This window comes from Trichomycterus rosablanca, chromosome 3, assembly GCF_030014385.1.
Source record: "Trichomycterus rosablanca isolate fTriRos1 chromosome 3, fTriRos1.hap1, whole genome shotgun sequence".
Lineage (NCBI taxonomy): Eukaryota > Metazoa > Chordata > Actinopteri > Siluriformes > Trichomycteridae > Trichomycterus > Trichomycterus rosablanca.
The window spans coordinates 51903687-51917419 of NC_085990.1; the positions used below are offsets into that span (position 1 = coordinate 51903687).

The following is a 13733-nucleotide window of genomic DNA, read 5'->3' on the forward strand; positions in this document are numbered from 1 at the left end:
AAGGTCGCTGGTTCAAGCCCCACCACTATCAGGTTGCCACTGTTGGGCCCTTAAGCAAGGCCCTTAAGTCACAATTGCTTAGATAATCTACTGTCACAGAGCATAAACAGAGAAGAGATAAACAAATGAAGATCAAGGAAAATGATCGTTTCTTCTAGACGTTCTAAATTCACACCGTCTCGGATCTCCTAAAATCTACAGGCTAAGCTGGAACAGCCGCGCAGCATAGTTAATTTCGATGCTAATATGCGGACTAGGATCACACGGCTGTGCAGGCCTGGATTTTTAATGCAGACACATATTTAAACACACACACACACACACCACTTCTTTCCAGCCTTCATGATCTCAACCAGATTATTAACCTCGCCTGTGTAACAGCTAAACAGCTCACTGGCGCCACCTTATGTCACAAGGAGATGAATATACCACTAATTCATTCATTTGTGTAATGTTTTGCCACGGCTGATCAGAGTCGCGGTGTGTCTGACATCCCTGGAATCACCAGGCAGCTGCAGGAACGACTGGACTGGATGCCAATCCATCACATATACAGAATCCAGCAGGCTGAGAGCACCGCTGGGGATTCGAACCCTGGAATCTAACGTGATGTTTTACACTTGGGTTCCATTCATGACAAAGACAGACACGTGGAGAACATGCGAACTCCACACAGACAGAACCCGGCCCGCTCCGGCTGGGAATCGAACCCAGGACCTTCTCGCTGTGAGGCAACGGTGCCACCCACCGAGCCACCGTGAGAAGCAATAAGATTATACATACAAACCATGAGAGAGATAAGAGAGAAGGTTACCTCTACAGCCACCACAGTCAGGATGAGCTGCGTCTGAGACTCGGGGAAGTACGCCTGCACATGCGGAGACAAACCAATCAGCGCACAGTTGGTAACCACGGAAGTAACGCTCATCGTCTCAAAGGCCAGCTGGAGAAGAGAGAGAACGTGAGAGAACGTGAGAAAAAGAGAGTGAAACATACACACCCAAAATATAAAAAACTGCCTTGTAAACACATTTTCTCTTTCTTTAATGTTCTAGATGTTTTCTTTGATGTTTTAATGGACTGTTTGATGTTTTAAAAGTTTCCTCTACTGTTCTAAATCTTCTCTTTGTTGTTATAATCTTCTATTGTTCAAGATGTTTTGTTTGATGTTATAAATACTTACTATAATATTCTATATGTTCTGTTGTCCTAAATGTTATACATGTTTTCTTTGATGTTCTAATAGTTCTTGCTGATGTTCTCTTTAATGTCCTAAATAGTCACTATACTGTTATATATGTCTCTTTGATGTTTTAAATATTCTTTAATGCTCTAAATAGTTATTTTACTTTTCTAGATGTTCTCTTTAGTGTTCTAAATGTTTTCTCAAATGTTTTAAATGTCCTCTTAGACATTTAAAATGTTCCATTTGTCGATGTATATGTTTCTCATTAATGTTCTACACTGTTCCACATGATCTCTTCATTGTTCTAAATGGTTTCTCCAATGCTCTAAATGTTCTTCTTGATGTTCTAAGTGTTTTCTCTGGTGTTCTAAGTGCTCTTCGATGTTTTAATTGTTTTCCTGATTATTAAAATATTCGATTTGTTGATGTATATGTTCTAAATGATCTTTTTATTGTTTAAATTGTTTTAAGTGTTGCCTTTGACGGTCTAAATGTTTTCTCTAATGCTTTAAATGTTCTCTGTGATGATGTAATGTTATCTGTAATGTTCTAAATGTTATAAATCTCTAATGTTTTAAATCTTTTCTTTGATGTTCTAAATAGTTGCTATACTGTTATAAATGTCCTCTTTGGTGTTCTGAATGAGTCCTACTCTTTAGCCTCGATGTTTTAAAATAAAGCAATAAGCCACGAGAGGCCGTGCATTACTGTGATTTTAGCACGGGGACGACGTTTTTGGCACGACGCGAAGCGGAGCGCCTAAAACTTCTTTCCCCGTGCTAAAATCATAACAGTAATGCACGGTCTCGAGTGGCTTATTGCTTTTATAAAACGGCGGTCAACATAAAATATAATAAATACAACAATGTTTAATTCATAAATGTATTTATTGTGTATAAACTTACAATAAAGCATTCTTCCGCGACGCAAAATAGTTCGATTAACAGTGTTGCTAGGCAACATGAGGGCGAAAATAACATTAATTTTTTCTATTCAGTGGCGTATTAATATGGAATGATGTGAGGTGGCCCTAGGTGCGCGTTTATCGGGGATTTTACAACGGCCTCGAACGCGGCTCAGCCAATCAGATTTTAGGACCGGAACTATCCGTTTTATAATCTTTATTTTAAAATGTGTATCTTTATGTTTCATGTACTCATATTGCACTTACTTTTTATAAGCTATTTTACTATTTTTTTAGTTTTTCATGTTCTTAATTTTTAAAGCACTTTATCTCTCGTTTTAATGTCGTGTTCCTTTAATTGTAACTAAATATTTGCAAAGTCTTTCTGAGGTTCTAGATCTGAGGAATTATTTAATGCTTTTAATTTTCCTTATGTGAAGCACTTTGAATTGCCACTGTGTATGAAAGGTGCTATACAAATAAACTTGCCTTGCCTTCTAAATGTTTTCTTCAATGATCTAAATAGTTACTGTACTGTTTTAAATGTTCTCTATAATGATCTAAATGTTTAATGTTCTAAAAGTTCTAAATAGTTACTAATAATACTGTTCTAAATGTTCCCCTTAATGATCTAAATGATTTGTAAGTGATGATCTCTCTCACCTGCCACACCCCGATATCAGACGCGGGCTCGGAGAAGGGCCGCTTGAACACGTGACACATCTTGAAGGCGTCTGAATAGACCTCAGTGACGTTGTTGAGCAGCACCAGCAGAGCAGCGAGAGGATAAACACAGGAGAAGAGACTGACGTATCCGAACAGCAGGAACTGCTCCAGATAGTCATCGAACGTGCCCTGATGAACAGAGATTCAGATCAATACGGTTACCGACAGAAACATGTTCAAAATTAGGTACAGTCAGGATTTGGTTATTTCATGGCTCACCAGGTAGGTGTTCATTTCAGCCTCCAGCTGGACCTGTTCCACCAGGGGGAGCTCTTTATCTCCCATTATCCTCCTCACTCTCTTGTGGACCTTCTTGTTCCGTCTCCTCTGCAGCCAGTAGGGCAGGAATGCTTCCATCACTTGATTGAGGATTTGTGAGGTGATCAGCAAAGTGGCCAGACTCTGAAACACAGCAAACATAATAAGCTCCACGTGTATCTGTGTTTATCTGGATTCTCCTCCCTGTTTCACTTTTAAACTTGTGTTACAGCTCCAGCTTCTGAGAAATGGTGAGAATCAGAATCAGCTTCTCCCAGAGTCTAAATAAAGCTTAACGTGGTTTAATGTAGTAAAAGAAGGAGACAGGAGCACTAAACTTCTCTTCATTATTACTGCTCATAAGTTCCTCCACTAATGAAATTCCTCACTCACTGTTTTAGTACAGTAAGTCACGTTAAGCTTTGTGCACCACCGTCACACTTCATAGGAAATAACGGCACAGCAGCGCAAAAGCGGTATTGCTGCTTCTCATGTGAATGCGCCGGTACTGAATGGAATACGGTATTCCATGATCAAGCATCTCCACGATTAAGAAGCATAAGGAAACAATAAAGAAGTAAAGCTAAAATGCAGCTTTTATTGTATTTCAGTGTTTTTATATTATATTTGTGTTATTAAGTGTCAAAAACAATCACATTATTTTATGTTAGCCTAAAATATATGCAGCTGAACGAATTAACAGGTTTCCCAAACATACTTATGGGAAAAAATACCTTTAAACTCAACGCCACTCCCAGAACAAACTGACGTCAAGTTTCAAGGTACTGCTGTAAATACACTGACCAGGCATAACATTCTGAGCACTGACAGGTGAAGTGAATAACACTGATTATCTCTTCATCACAGCACCTGTTAGTGGGGGGGATATATTAGGCAGCAAGTGACATTTTATCCTCAAAGTTGATGTTAGAAGCAGGAAAAATGGGCGAGCGTGAGGATCTGAGTGAGTTTGACGAGGGCCAAAGTGTGATGGCTAGACGACTGGGTCAGAGCATCTCCAAAACTGCAGCTCTTGTGGGGTGTGTCCCGGTCTGCAGTGGTCAGTATCTATCAAAAGTGCTCCAAGGAAGGAACAGCGGTAAACCGGCGACAGGGTCATGGGCGGCCAAGACTCATCGATGCACGTGGGGAGCGAAGACTGACCCGTGTGGTCCGATCCAACAGACGAGCTACTGTAGCTCAAACTGCTGAAGAAGTTCATGCTGGTTCTGATAGAAAGGTGTCAGAATACACAGAGCAGCACAGTTACAGGGCTATTTTGGCAGCAAAAGAAGGACCAACAATGTTAGACAGGTGGTCATAATGTTATGCCTTATCGATGTACAGTATGTTATTAAGCAGTTGTTCCGATGCGTCCTTTAGCACTTACTTGTCTGAGCAGCACCATATCTTGCATTACGAAGGCGATATAGAACAAAGACGCAAAGCAGTTGACAAAGTTGAACTGTAAAGAGACAAAAATAAAAGCAAAGAACTGTTTTATTGTCCAGACTTTCGGTCAGTAGCATGATTTAATGATTATGACAAGTACAATAATGTAAATGAGAATATTTATCATGAGTAGTAAAAGTGTGCAGACTTACCACCAGTACTTTAAGGACCAGATGATTCTGGAAGGATGATTCGAGTCTGTGGTTTTCTACACAACACAAACAAAACAATCACGCTCGTTATCAGAACTGAGTAAATATCACCACCACTGGATGTATGGAATAGAAAGTATCTTTCTGTTTGGGTAATAAACCCCTGTGCCAATATTGGTTCTTCTGTTTCTGGAGTGGCCACAGGAATCCCTAAGGGCAGCGGTACCTCAGAGCAGTCTATTAGAAGACTGCTAGTTCAAGACCCTTAATAAACTGCATGGATTGTATATTGTCATAACTGTTAGTCTGTTAGGATTCTCTTTTGATAGGGCGGCACGGTGGCTAAGTGGGTAGCACTGTCGCCTCACAGCAAGAAGGTCCTGGGTTCGATCCCCAGGTGGGGCGGCCCGGGTCCTTTCTGTGTGGAGTTTGCATGTTCTCCCCGTGTCTGCGTGGGTTTACTCCGGGTCCTCCGGTTTCCTCCTACAGTCCAAAGACGTGCGAGTGAGGTGAATTGGAGATACTAAGATACTAAATAACTGATGAATCTTGTGTAAGTCTTGTAGCCTAGCGGTTAAGGTACTGGACTAGTAATCAAAAGGTTGCTGGTTCAAGCCCCACCACTGCAAGGTTGTTGCCGTTGGGCCCTTGAGCAAGGCCCTTAATCCTCAACTGCTCTGAATGGATACTGTCACAGTACTGTAGGTCGCTTTGGATAAAGGCGTCTGCTAAATGCCGAAAATGTAAATGTGTAGCGAGTAACTATCGTTCCGGTCATGAATGTTACCAAAAGTGTAAAACATGACGTTAAAATCCTTATAAATAAACAAACAAACAATCTATTTTTTTATTTTAATTTTCTATTTTTCCCACTTTTTCCCCCAATTTTTCTCCCCTAATCTAGTCGTGTCCAGTTACCCTGATTGCGTCCTCTATACTGATCCGACCCTTCACCGCTGACTGAGGACGCCTCTCAACTGACACACGCCCCCTCCGGCACATACAGTCAGTACAGACTGCATTTTTCACCTGCACGAGTCGAGTTCATACACTTGACGGGCACTGTGTATGGAGGGCCACACCCCCATCAGCATTATTCCTCAGCCCTGTGCAGGCGGCACCAGTTATGAGGACCTATGATCCGACTTTCTTACCCTCTAACCCTGAACAACAGCCAATCGTTGTTCATACTGCCGCCCAGCCCAGTCGGAGAGGCAGAGCTGAGATTCGATACGATGTATTCGAAACCCTGACTCTGGTGAGCTAGCGTACTTTACCGCTGCGCCACCTGAGCGACTCAAACAATCTCTTTTAATAACATCTCACTGTTCCTCTTGACCCGTTTGACACGTACCTATTTCAGTCACCAAATCAAGTCAGCCACCAAAACAAAGCTACGGAGTAGACTGGACATAAGGAACACATTTCTGGTGTTATTGTCTCCTACCACCCCTAGGTGGGAGCGACTCATTGCAGTGAAAAAAGTTCCCACTGATCTTCCATCATTGCTGAGTAGTACTGTTATGCACTTTGTGTTCTTTATTATGCTCGTCGTGTCAATTAATTGTAAATCCTCCGTGGTGCAAAACAGGTTGGGGACCGATGCCATAGTGGATCTGTGATCTTGCCACAGTTTTTACACCAGATGCCCCCGCTGACACAACCCTTCTCTTTCTATCCGGGCTTGGGACCGGCCCTGAGACCGCACCGAGAGGTTCTCCTCGCAATGGCTAGGCTGTCTCGGCCAACCACGTCATGCAGACACCCGATCGGTCAATACGACGGCTGAGATTCGAACCCTGTGATCTCTTGTGAGGTCTGCTGTATGCTAATGCTCTTGATACGAACAGATGTAGACGTGGATCCCTCTGTAGCAGACCCAGGTAAGGAAGCTCCTACCAACAGCTCACCAAAATCAGAAAATACTGAAAGTAGGGCTGGGCGATTTTGCAAAAAAAAAAAATCTTTATTTTAATATTATTACCGATTGTCGATTACGATTTCGATTTTTTTGTTCTTTAAAATGCAATTGAAAAAAGACTCAAATTTCTTTTCTTTTTTTTTGCATTTTAATTTAAAAGACTGCAGAAGTGAAAAATAGTAACAGCACCACCTTAAATTATCCTTTCAAGAGACTCAAACTTTATAACGATATAACAATAATTAAAACAAAATAGAAATCTTAATTAGCTATATCCTTTATAAGAATAGCTCACACACAACCCTTACTTTAAATATTGTGCAGCAGAACCTCCTTACATTAGGAAAAGTGCAAAACTACAAAAAGTTCTTTACAGGTTTCTTTTAAAAGGAACACAAGCCTGTGAAGTGAAGTGAGTCTGTATCAGTATCTAGGCTGGGGGGGCATCAAGTTATCACTCAGCTCAGCTTTGATTTTGTCCTCTTGTGACTCTGGGGGGTGGGATGGAGGGGGTAGGTTCTGCTTCTAACAATATAGACTACAATTCCCATGCTCCCACGGACTGTCACGTGACTAGCACGCGTCCTCGGTCAGTCAATCCTGATCACGCTCATCGGCTCCGGAGTTGTGATTCAGTTCGGCTGTGTTTGATTCAGTGACTCTTATTTGAACTCTGATTTATTTTCCGAGAGCGTCTGCTCAGTTTCTGCCTCGTGACATGTTGGTATTTTAATTAAAAGATAAAGTATGTAAACAATCGCGATTGTCACATTTCTAACATCGGGGGAAAACGTTCATGCGAATTAACCGAATTAATCGTAAAAATCGCCCAGCCCTAGCTGAAAGCATAAGAATAATATCCCGTCTTAAGGGGCTCCCAGTAAAATAGTTTGAACAAAGGGAGGGGGGGGGGGTCTAATATAGTTCAATATAGTTAAATGGGCAGATGTTCTTCCAGCACTTAAAGCAAAAACGTCTACTCTACTACATAAATAAAGCAAGAGTTCAGCTGTTCATTTAGCTCAGAACCTCTGCATACTTACCCCAGTTTGTAAGGAACTCGGCTGCGTAGCGATACAGCAGGTTCATCAGCTCGATGACCACCGCGTAGATGATACTCGGAATGAAAAGCAGAAGACTCGTCCAGAAGTTGGGGTCTTCGTTATAGATACTCAGCGCCCAGTTTTCCAAGCCGAAGTAGATCATCATGATGTGAAGAGACAGGTACAGGCAAAACAGCACAAAGGGAACGGACACCAGGTAGATCCTTGCCTGCCGTCTGTGGAGGGAAATCTTTTGGTCAGTACGTTACTAGGGGGCAAAAAAACTTAACACTGCAAGCTTTTGAAGTCATCCAATTAACCTTTTCTTATCTTATGACCGCCCGGCTAGCCCAGACCAAACTGACATTCCAATCTTTCGGCCAGCACAGGGCGTGTAGGGGGAACTCCCTACATATTTAACCACAGGCCATTGCTGCTGGTCCATACTGAGAAATAACACAAAGTATGTCCTCTCTGTAGCCAATTAGTGTCCCCGTACTGGGGACCCCGATTAAATCTAAGGAGGGTATATTTGCCTGGATATAGCGTCCAGAGAGTCACACAATGATCTCCACGCTCCTCCACTTCTGTACAGGTGGCGTGTGCTACTAACCAGCGTCCTTACACAGCGTTGACGATCCCAGCCCTTTTATAGTCTGGTCTTTCCCACCCAGCAGACTAGTTGCCAATTTTGTCTGCTGTTGGCACTGCTAATTATGCCCGCTAGGGGGTGCCTAGGTGACCCGAGATTCAAACTGGGGGAGTGCTATATATACACACACTGATCAGCCATAACATTAAAACCACCTCCGTCTATTTTATCAGCTCCACTCCATATAAAAGCACTTTGTAGTTCTACAATTACTGACTGTAGTCCATTTGTTTGTCTACATGCTTTGTTAGCCTTCTTTCACCCGTTCTTCAGTGGTCAGGACTCTCCAGGACCCCCACAGGACCACCACAGAGCAGGTATTATTTAGGTGGTGGATCATTCTCAGCACTGCAGTGACACTGACATGGTGGTGGTGTGTTAGTGTGTGTTGTGCAGCGCTGCTGGAGTTTTTAAACATCTCACTGTCACTGCTGGACTGAGAATAGTCCAACAACCAAAAATATCCAGGCAACAGCGCCCCGTGGGCAGCGTCCTGTGACCACTGATGAAGGTCTAGAAGATGACCGACTCAAACAGCAGCAATAGATGAGCGATCGTCTCTGACTTTACATCTACAAGGTGGACCGACTAGGTAGGAGTGTCTAATAGAATGGACAGTGAGTGGACACGGTATTTAAAAACTCCAGCAGCGCTGCTGTGTCTGATCCACTCATACCAGCACAACACACACTAACACACCACCACCATGTCAGTGTCACTGCAGTGCTGAGAATGATCCACCACCTAAATAATACTTGCTCTGTGGTGGTCCTGTGGGGGTCCTGACCATTGAAGAACAGGGTGAAAGGGGGGCAACAAAGCATGTAGAGAAACAGATGGACTACAGTCAGTAATTGTAGAACTACAAAGTGCTTCTATATGGTAAGTGGAGCTGATAAAATGGACAGTGAGTGTAGAAACAAGGAGGTGGATTTAATGTTATGACTGATCAGTGGGTAGCACTGCCACCTCACAGTGAGAAGGTCCTGGGTTCAGGTCCTGTTTTCCTCCCACAGTAAAGACGTGTAAGTGAGTTGAACTGGAGATACACAATTGGATGTGATGGTGGTTGATATTGAACTTGAACTGATGAATCATGGGTAACCTGTAACTACCTGTCCTGTCATGAATGTGGTTTAGTCCCCTGTATCTGAGAGGGTACACTGTGGGAGGAAACCCACACAGATGGGGGAGAACATGCAAACTCCACACAGAAAGGACCCGGACCGCTCCACCTGGAAATCGAACCAAGGTTTTTTATGAAGCACAAGTGTGTGTCAGTAGTGCTGGAGGATATGACTGTGATATAAACCTATAAACTGCCTGACGAGCGTTTATACCCTGTAATGAAAATGATGAGTCTTAGAGATATGATGTAAACTACAGTACCAGTCAAAAGTTTGGACACACCTTCATTTAATGGTTTTTCTTGATTATTTTTCTTTTCTACATTGTAGATTAATACTGAAGACATCCAAACTATGAAGGAACATATGGAATTATGTAGTAAACAAAAAACGTGTTAAACAAACCAGAATATGTTTTATATTTTACCAACCCTACCTCTGCACAACTCAACTGATGGTCTCAAACACATTAAGAAAGCAAAAAATTCCAGAAATTAACTCTTGACAGGGCACACACGTTAATTGAAAACCATTTCAGGTGGCACCTCATGAAGCTGATTGAGAAAATGCCAAAAGTGTGCAAAGCTGTCATTAGAGCAAAAGATGGCTACTTTAAAGAATCTAAAATATAAAACATATTCTGGTTTGTTTAACACTTTTTTGTTTACTACATAATTCCATACGTGTTTCATCAGAGTTTGGATGGCTTCATTATTAATCTACAATGTGGAAAATAAAAAAAAAATCAAGAAAAAACACAGGAATGAGGAAGTGTGTCCAAACTTTTGACTGGTACTGTATTTCTAAACATCGCTGCTTATCTCTAACCAGTTACGCAGAACCCCGTCATGTAATTCCAACGTAAACGTCGAGGAAGCCTGATGGAGCAAAGTACAACCTTAATCATACAGGATACTTATCATGACTCTGTTCTGCAAACAGGGTTAGTTCAGGTACTTCCGACTTTCTAATGAATTAATAAAACTGCTTAGATGGTAAAATCTGCTCGATATACAATTCTACATCCCTTCATATACGTACCTGGAGCTGGAATAGGTCGGCTCTTCGCGGCCCGTCACAGGATTGAAGCCCAGGACGCCGTGAAACCCCGGGCGCGGCTCTTCGAAGGCTTTCTTTCGGCTCAGCGTCCCCCATCCGTAGGCCAGCTGGGCACTACACCTCTTCCACACCTCCAGGAAGACGGTGGACCACAGAAGGTTGAACACGGCGAACAGGACGTACCTGTCGTAGTCCTCCAACACAAAGAGGTAGTAAGGGATGCCGAGGAGGGCCATCGGCATCAAGGCAAACGTGAAGTACTCCAGAAAGCCGAAGTAGAGCGCCAGGCCCTCGCCGAAGTAATGTCTGATATCGTCTGAGGGATCGGAAATTAGAACGGTACGAGTGAAGGAGAACATGAAAACAAAACAGAACAGCTGATAGGGCTAGTGGTGTCTAGTCTGGGACTCACCTAGAGGTTGAAATGACAGCCTAACCTTCTTGTACCATGTGGTGGAGAGTCTCTTCAGATCCTCTTTATCATGAAGTGGAAAATACTGGATTAGAATTCCTTTGGACTGCAACCTACGTACTGGTCAACACAGACAGACAGACAGACAGACAGATACTTTATTTGTCCCGAAGGAAATTATTGGCCTTCAGTAGCAGAACAAGAACAAAAGAAAAAAAATACACAGTCAGCCATAACATTAAAACCACCTCCTTGTTTCTACACTCACTGTCCATGTTATCAGCTCCACTTACCATATAGAAGCACTTAGTAGTTCTACAATTACTGACTGTAGTCCATCTGTTTCTCTACATACTTCGTTAGCCCCGTTTCATGCTGTCCTTTAATGGTCAGGACCCCCACAGGACCACCACAGAGCAGGTATTATTTAGGTGGTGGATGATTCTCAGTACTGCAGTGACACTGACATGGTGGTGGTGTGTTAGTGTGTGTTGTGCTGGTATGAGTGGATCAGACACAGCAGCGCTGCTGGAGTTTTTAAACACCTCACTGTCACTGCTGGACTGAGAATAGTCCACCAACCAAAAATATCCAGCCAACAGCGCCCCGTGGGCAGCGTCCTGTGACCTCTGATGAAGGTCTAGAAGATGACCGACTCAAACAGCAGCAATAGATGAGCGATCGTCTCTGACTTTACATCTACAGGGTGGACCAACTAGGTAGGAGTGTCTAATAGAGTGGACAGTGAGTGGACACTGTGTCTGATCCACTCATACCAGCACAACACACACTAACACACCACCACCATGTCAGTGTCACTGCAGTGCTGAGAATGATCCACCACCTAAATAATACCTGCTCTGTGGTGGTCCTGACCATTGAAGAACAGGGTGAAAGGGGGCTAACAAAGCATGTAGAGAAACAGATGGACTACAGTCAGTAATTGTAGAACTACTAAGTGCTCCTATATGGTAAGTGGAGCTGATAAAATGGACAGTGAGTGTAGAAACATGGAGGTGGTTTTAATGTTATGGCTGATCAGTGCATGTATTATTCATACACATTATAATAATCATGATATGTTCTTATTTCTTATTCACTATTAACAGATGGGCGGAGCTGCTAGGTCCTGAAAACAGGATTCTGAGTCAGTACAAATTGAGGTGAATCTGTACACGTGAGGTATAAGATTTACTTACTGACTGATTTCCCAGGGTATAATTTTACTTTGGGGTACCCGGGTATGTGAGCCTCGCCCCTTGCCCTCAGAGTGTCCAGCTCATGCCTGATTATGTGCTGACATTCTGCAATGCTGAGAAAATCATCTCCATCCCCTGGTAAAACAACAGCATGAAAAACCCGTCATTAAGTGATGATGATTTCAGAATCAGCTTTATTGGCCGAGTATGTTAACACACACAGGGAGTTTGTTTACGACTGCTGGTATCTCTACAATATTCAACAACAGTTCATAGACATAGTAAAAAAAGACTAATTTTATTTATTTATTTGGATTTTACCACCATGTTTTACATGTATGTGTCATTTTATGGCAAGTTAGGTATTATGTTTCTCGTCTTAATAATTTGGGCTATTTTATATTTACATTTTATATTTTTATGGCTGTGAGGAAGGTTAAAACTGTTCTAATGTTGTTTTGTGTAGAATTTTTTTAAATGTTTCCAGGCATGTGTACATGTTGTCTATCCTTAGCGTATTTGCCCGTTCTACAACTATATGTAAAAATAGACAAATAGAATAGAAAATAAAATAAGAAACAAAAAAATATATCTGTGTGTTTATTTGGATGTTTGCATATTAAAATAAATACTACCAAGAAGAAATATGGATCAAATATAATCCCTATAATCCAATTACAGCGATATGGATTAAAGCCGACTCCACTGAAGCAGAAAATTATTTTAATACAGACACAGGTCAAGAGATTTAATTAACGTTCACTTAAAAATAGGTAAGAAAAATGTGATTTAGAATGCAGTAAAAAAGAGCTTCCACCTACTTTTAATAAAAGATAAAGACAACAGTAAACACAAAATGCAGCTTTTTCACAATCATTCCACTTACTGAAGATAAAGATTTATTCAGAACCTATATCCCTCATGTGGGCGGCACGGTGGCTAAGTAGCACTGTCGCCTCACAGCCAGAAGGTCCTGGGTTCCATCCCCAGGCGGTCCGGTCCGGGTCCTTTCTGTGTGGAGTTAGCATGTTCTCCCCGTGTCTGCGTGGGTTTCCTCCGGAAGCTCCGGTTTCCTCCCACAGAACAAAGACGTGCAGTCAGGTTAACTGGAGACACTGAATTGCCCCATATGTGAATGGGTGTGTATGTGGGTGTGGCACTGTATAAATTCACCTTAACTGGGGCAATAAAAGATAACACTTTATTAATCCCTGAAGGGAAATTTGAGTGTTCCAGCAAGTACACATATTAGTAAGCCAAATAAAGAGTAAATTAAAATAGAATAAAAATAAAAACAGAATGTATTTAGGAGAAAGTGAACCCTCTAGTTCCTTAGATGTTTGTCTGGGTTCTAAGGGTTTTAAGACCTCCTGGATAGGTCATCGATTAATTCCTGGTGAAGATGCGTTCTTGGGAAGGTTGACCACTGTCCCAGTGGCTCTCACTGTGGTTCACTGGAGTCCCAGAGCCTTTAAAATGGCTTTGTTGTCCATTCCTGACTGACAGATTTCAAATATGTGCAGCTCTTTTGAGACCTTCTAGCCTGGTTCACTTCGCCAGACAGGTTTGATTTAAGTGATAAAGTCAAGAGGTCAGACAGTGATCGTGTCTGGGTGTGGCAAGTGGAATTTTAACCCAACTG

At 42.2% G+C, this 13733-nt stretch overlaps 1 protein-coding gene across 4 annotated transcripts in view; it reads right to left on the minus strand.

Annotated features, from left to right (window-relative positions):
- The window catches only part of ano10a (anoctamin 10a), a 39548-nt gene that overhangs the window by 20378 nt on the left and 5437 nt on the right, over positions 1-13733 (minus strand). For 3 of the 4 annotated variants that reach the window (XM_062992227.1, XM_062992225.1, XM_062992226.1), the window contains exons 4-12: positions 12092-12226; positions 10893-11012; positions 10463-10796; positions 7643-7878; positions 4679-4734; positions 4465-4539; positions 3036-3218; positions 2754-2945; positions 815-943 (exon numbers count right to left, since the gene is read on the minus strand). In XM_062992227.1, coding sequence (XP_062848297.1) covers positions 815-943; positions 2754-2945; positions 3036-3218; positions 4465-4539; positions 4679-4734; positions 7643-7878; positions 10463-10796; positions 10893-11012; positions 12092-12226 — 1460 coding nt within the window. The remainder of the gene's footprint in view (positions 1-814; positions 944-2753; positions 2946-3035; positions 3219-4464; positions 4540-4678; positions 4735-7642; positions 7879-10462; positions 10797-10892; positions 11013-12091; positions 12227-13733) is intronic. The other variant, XM_062992229.1, reaches the window with a different exon arrangement.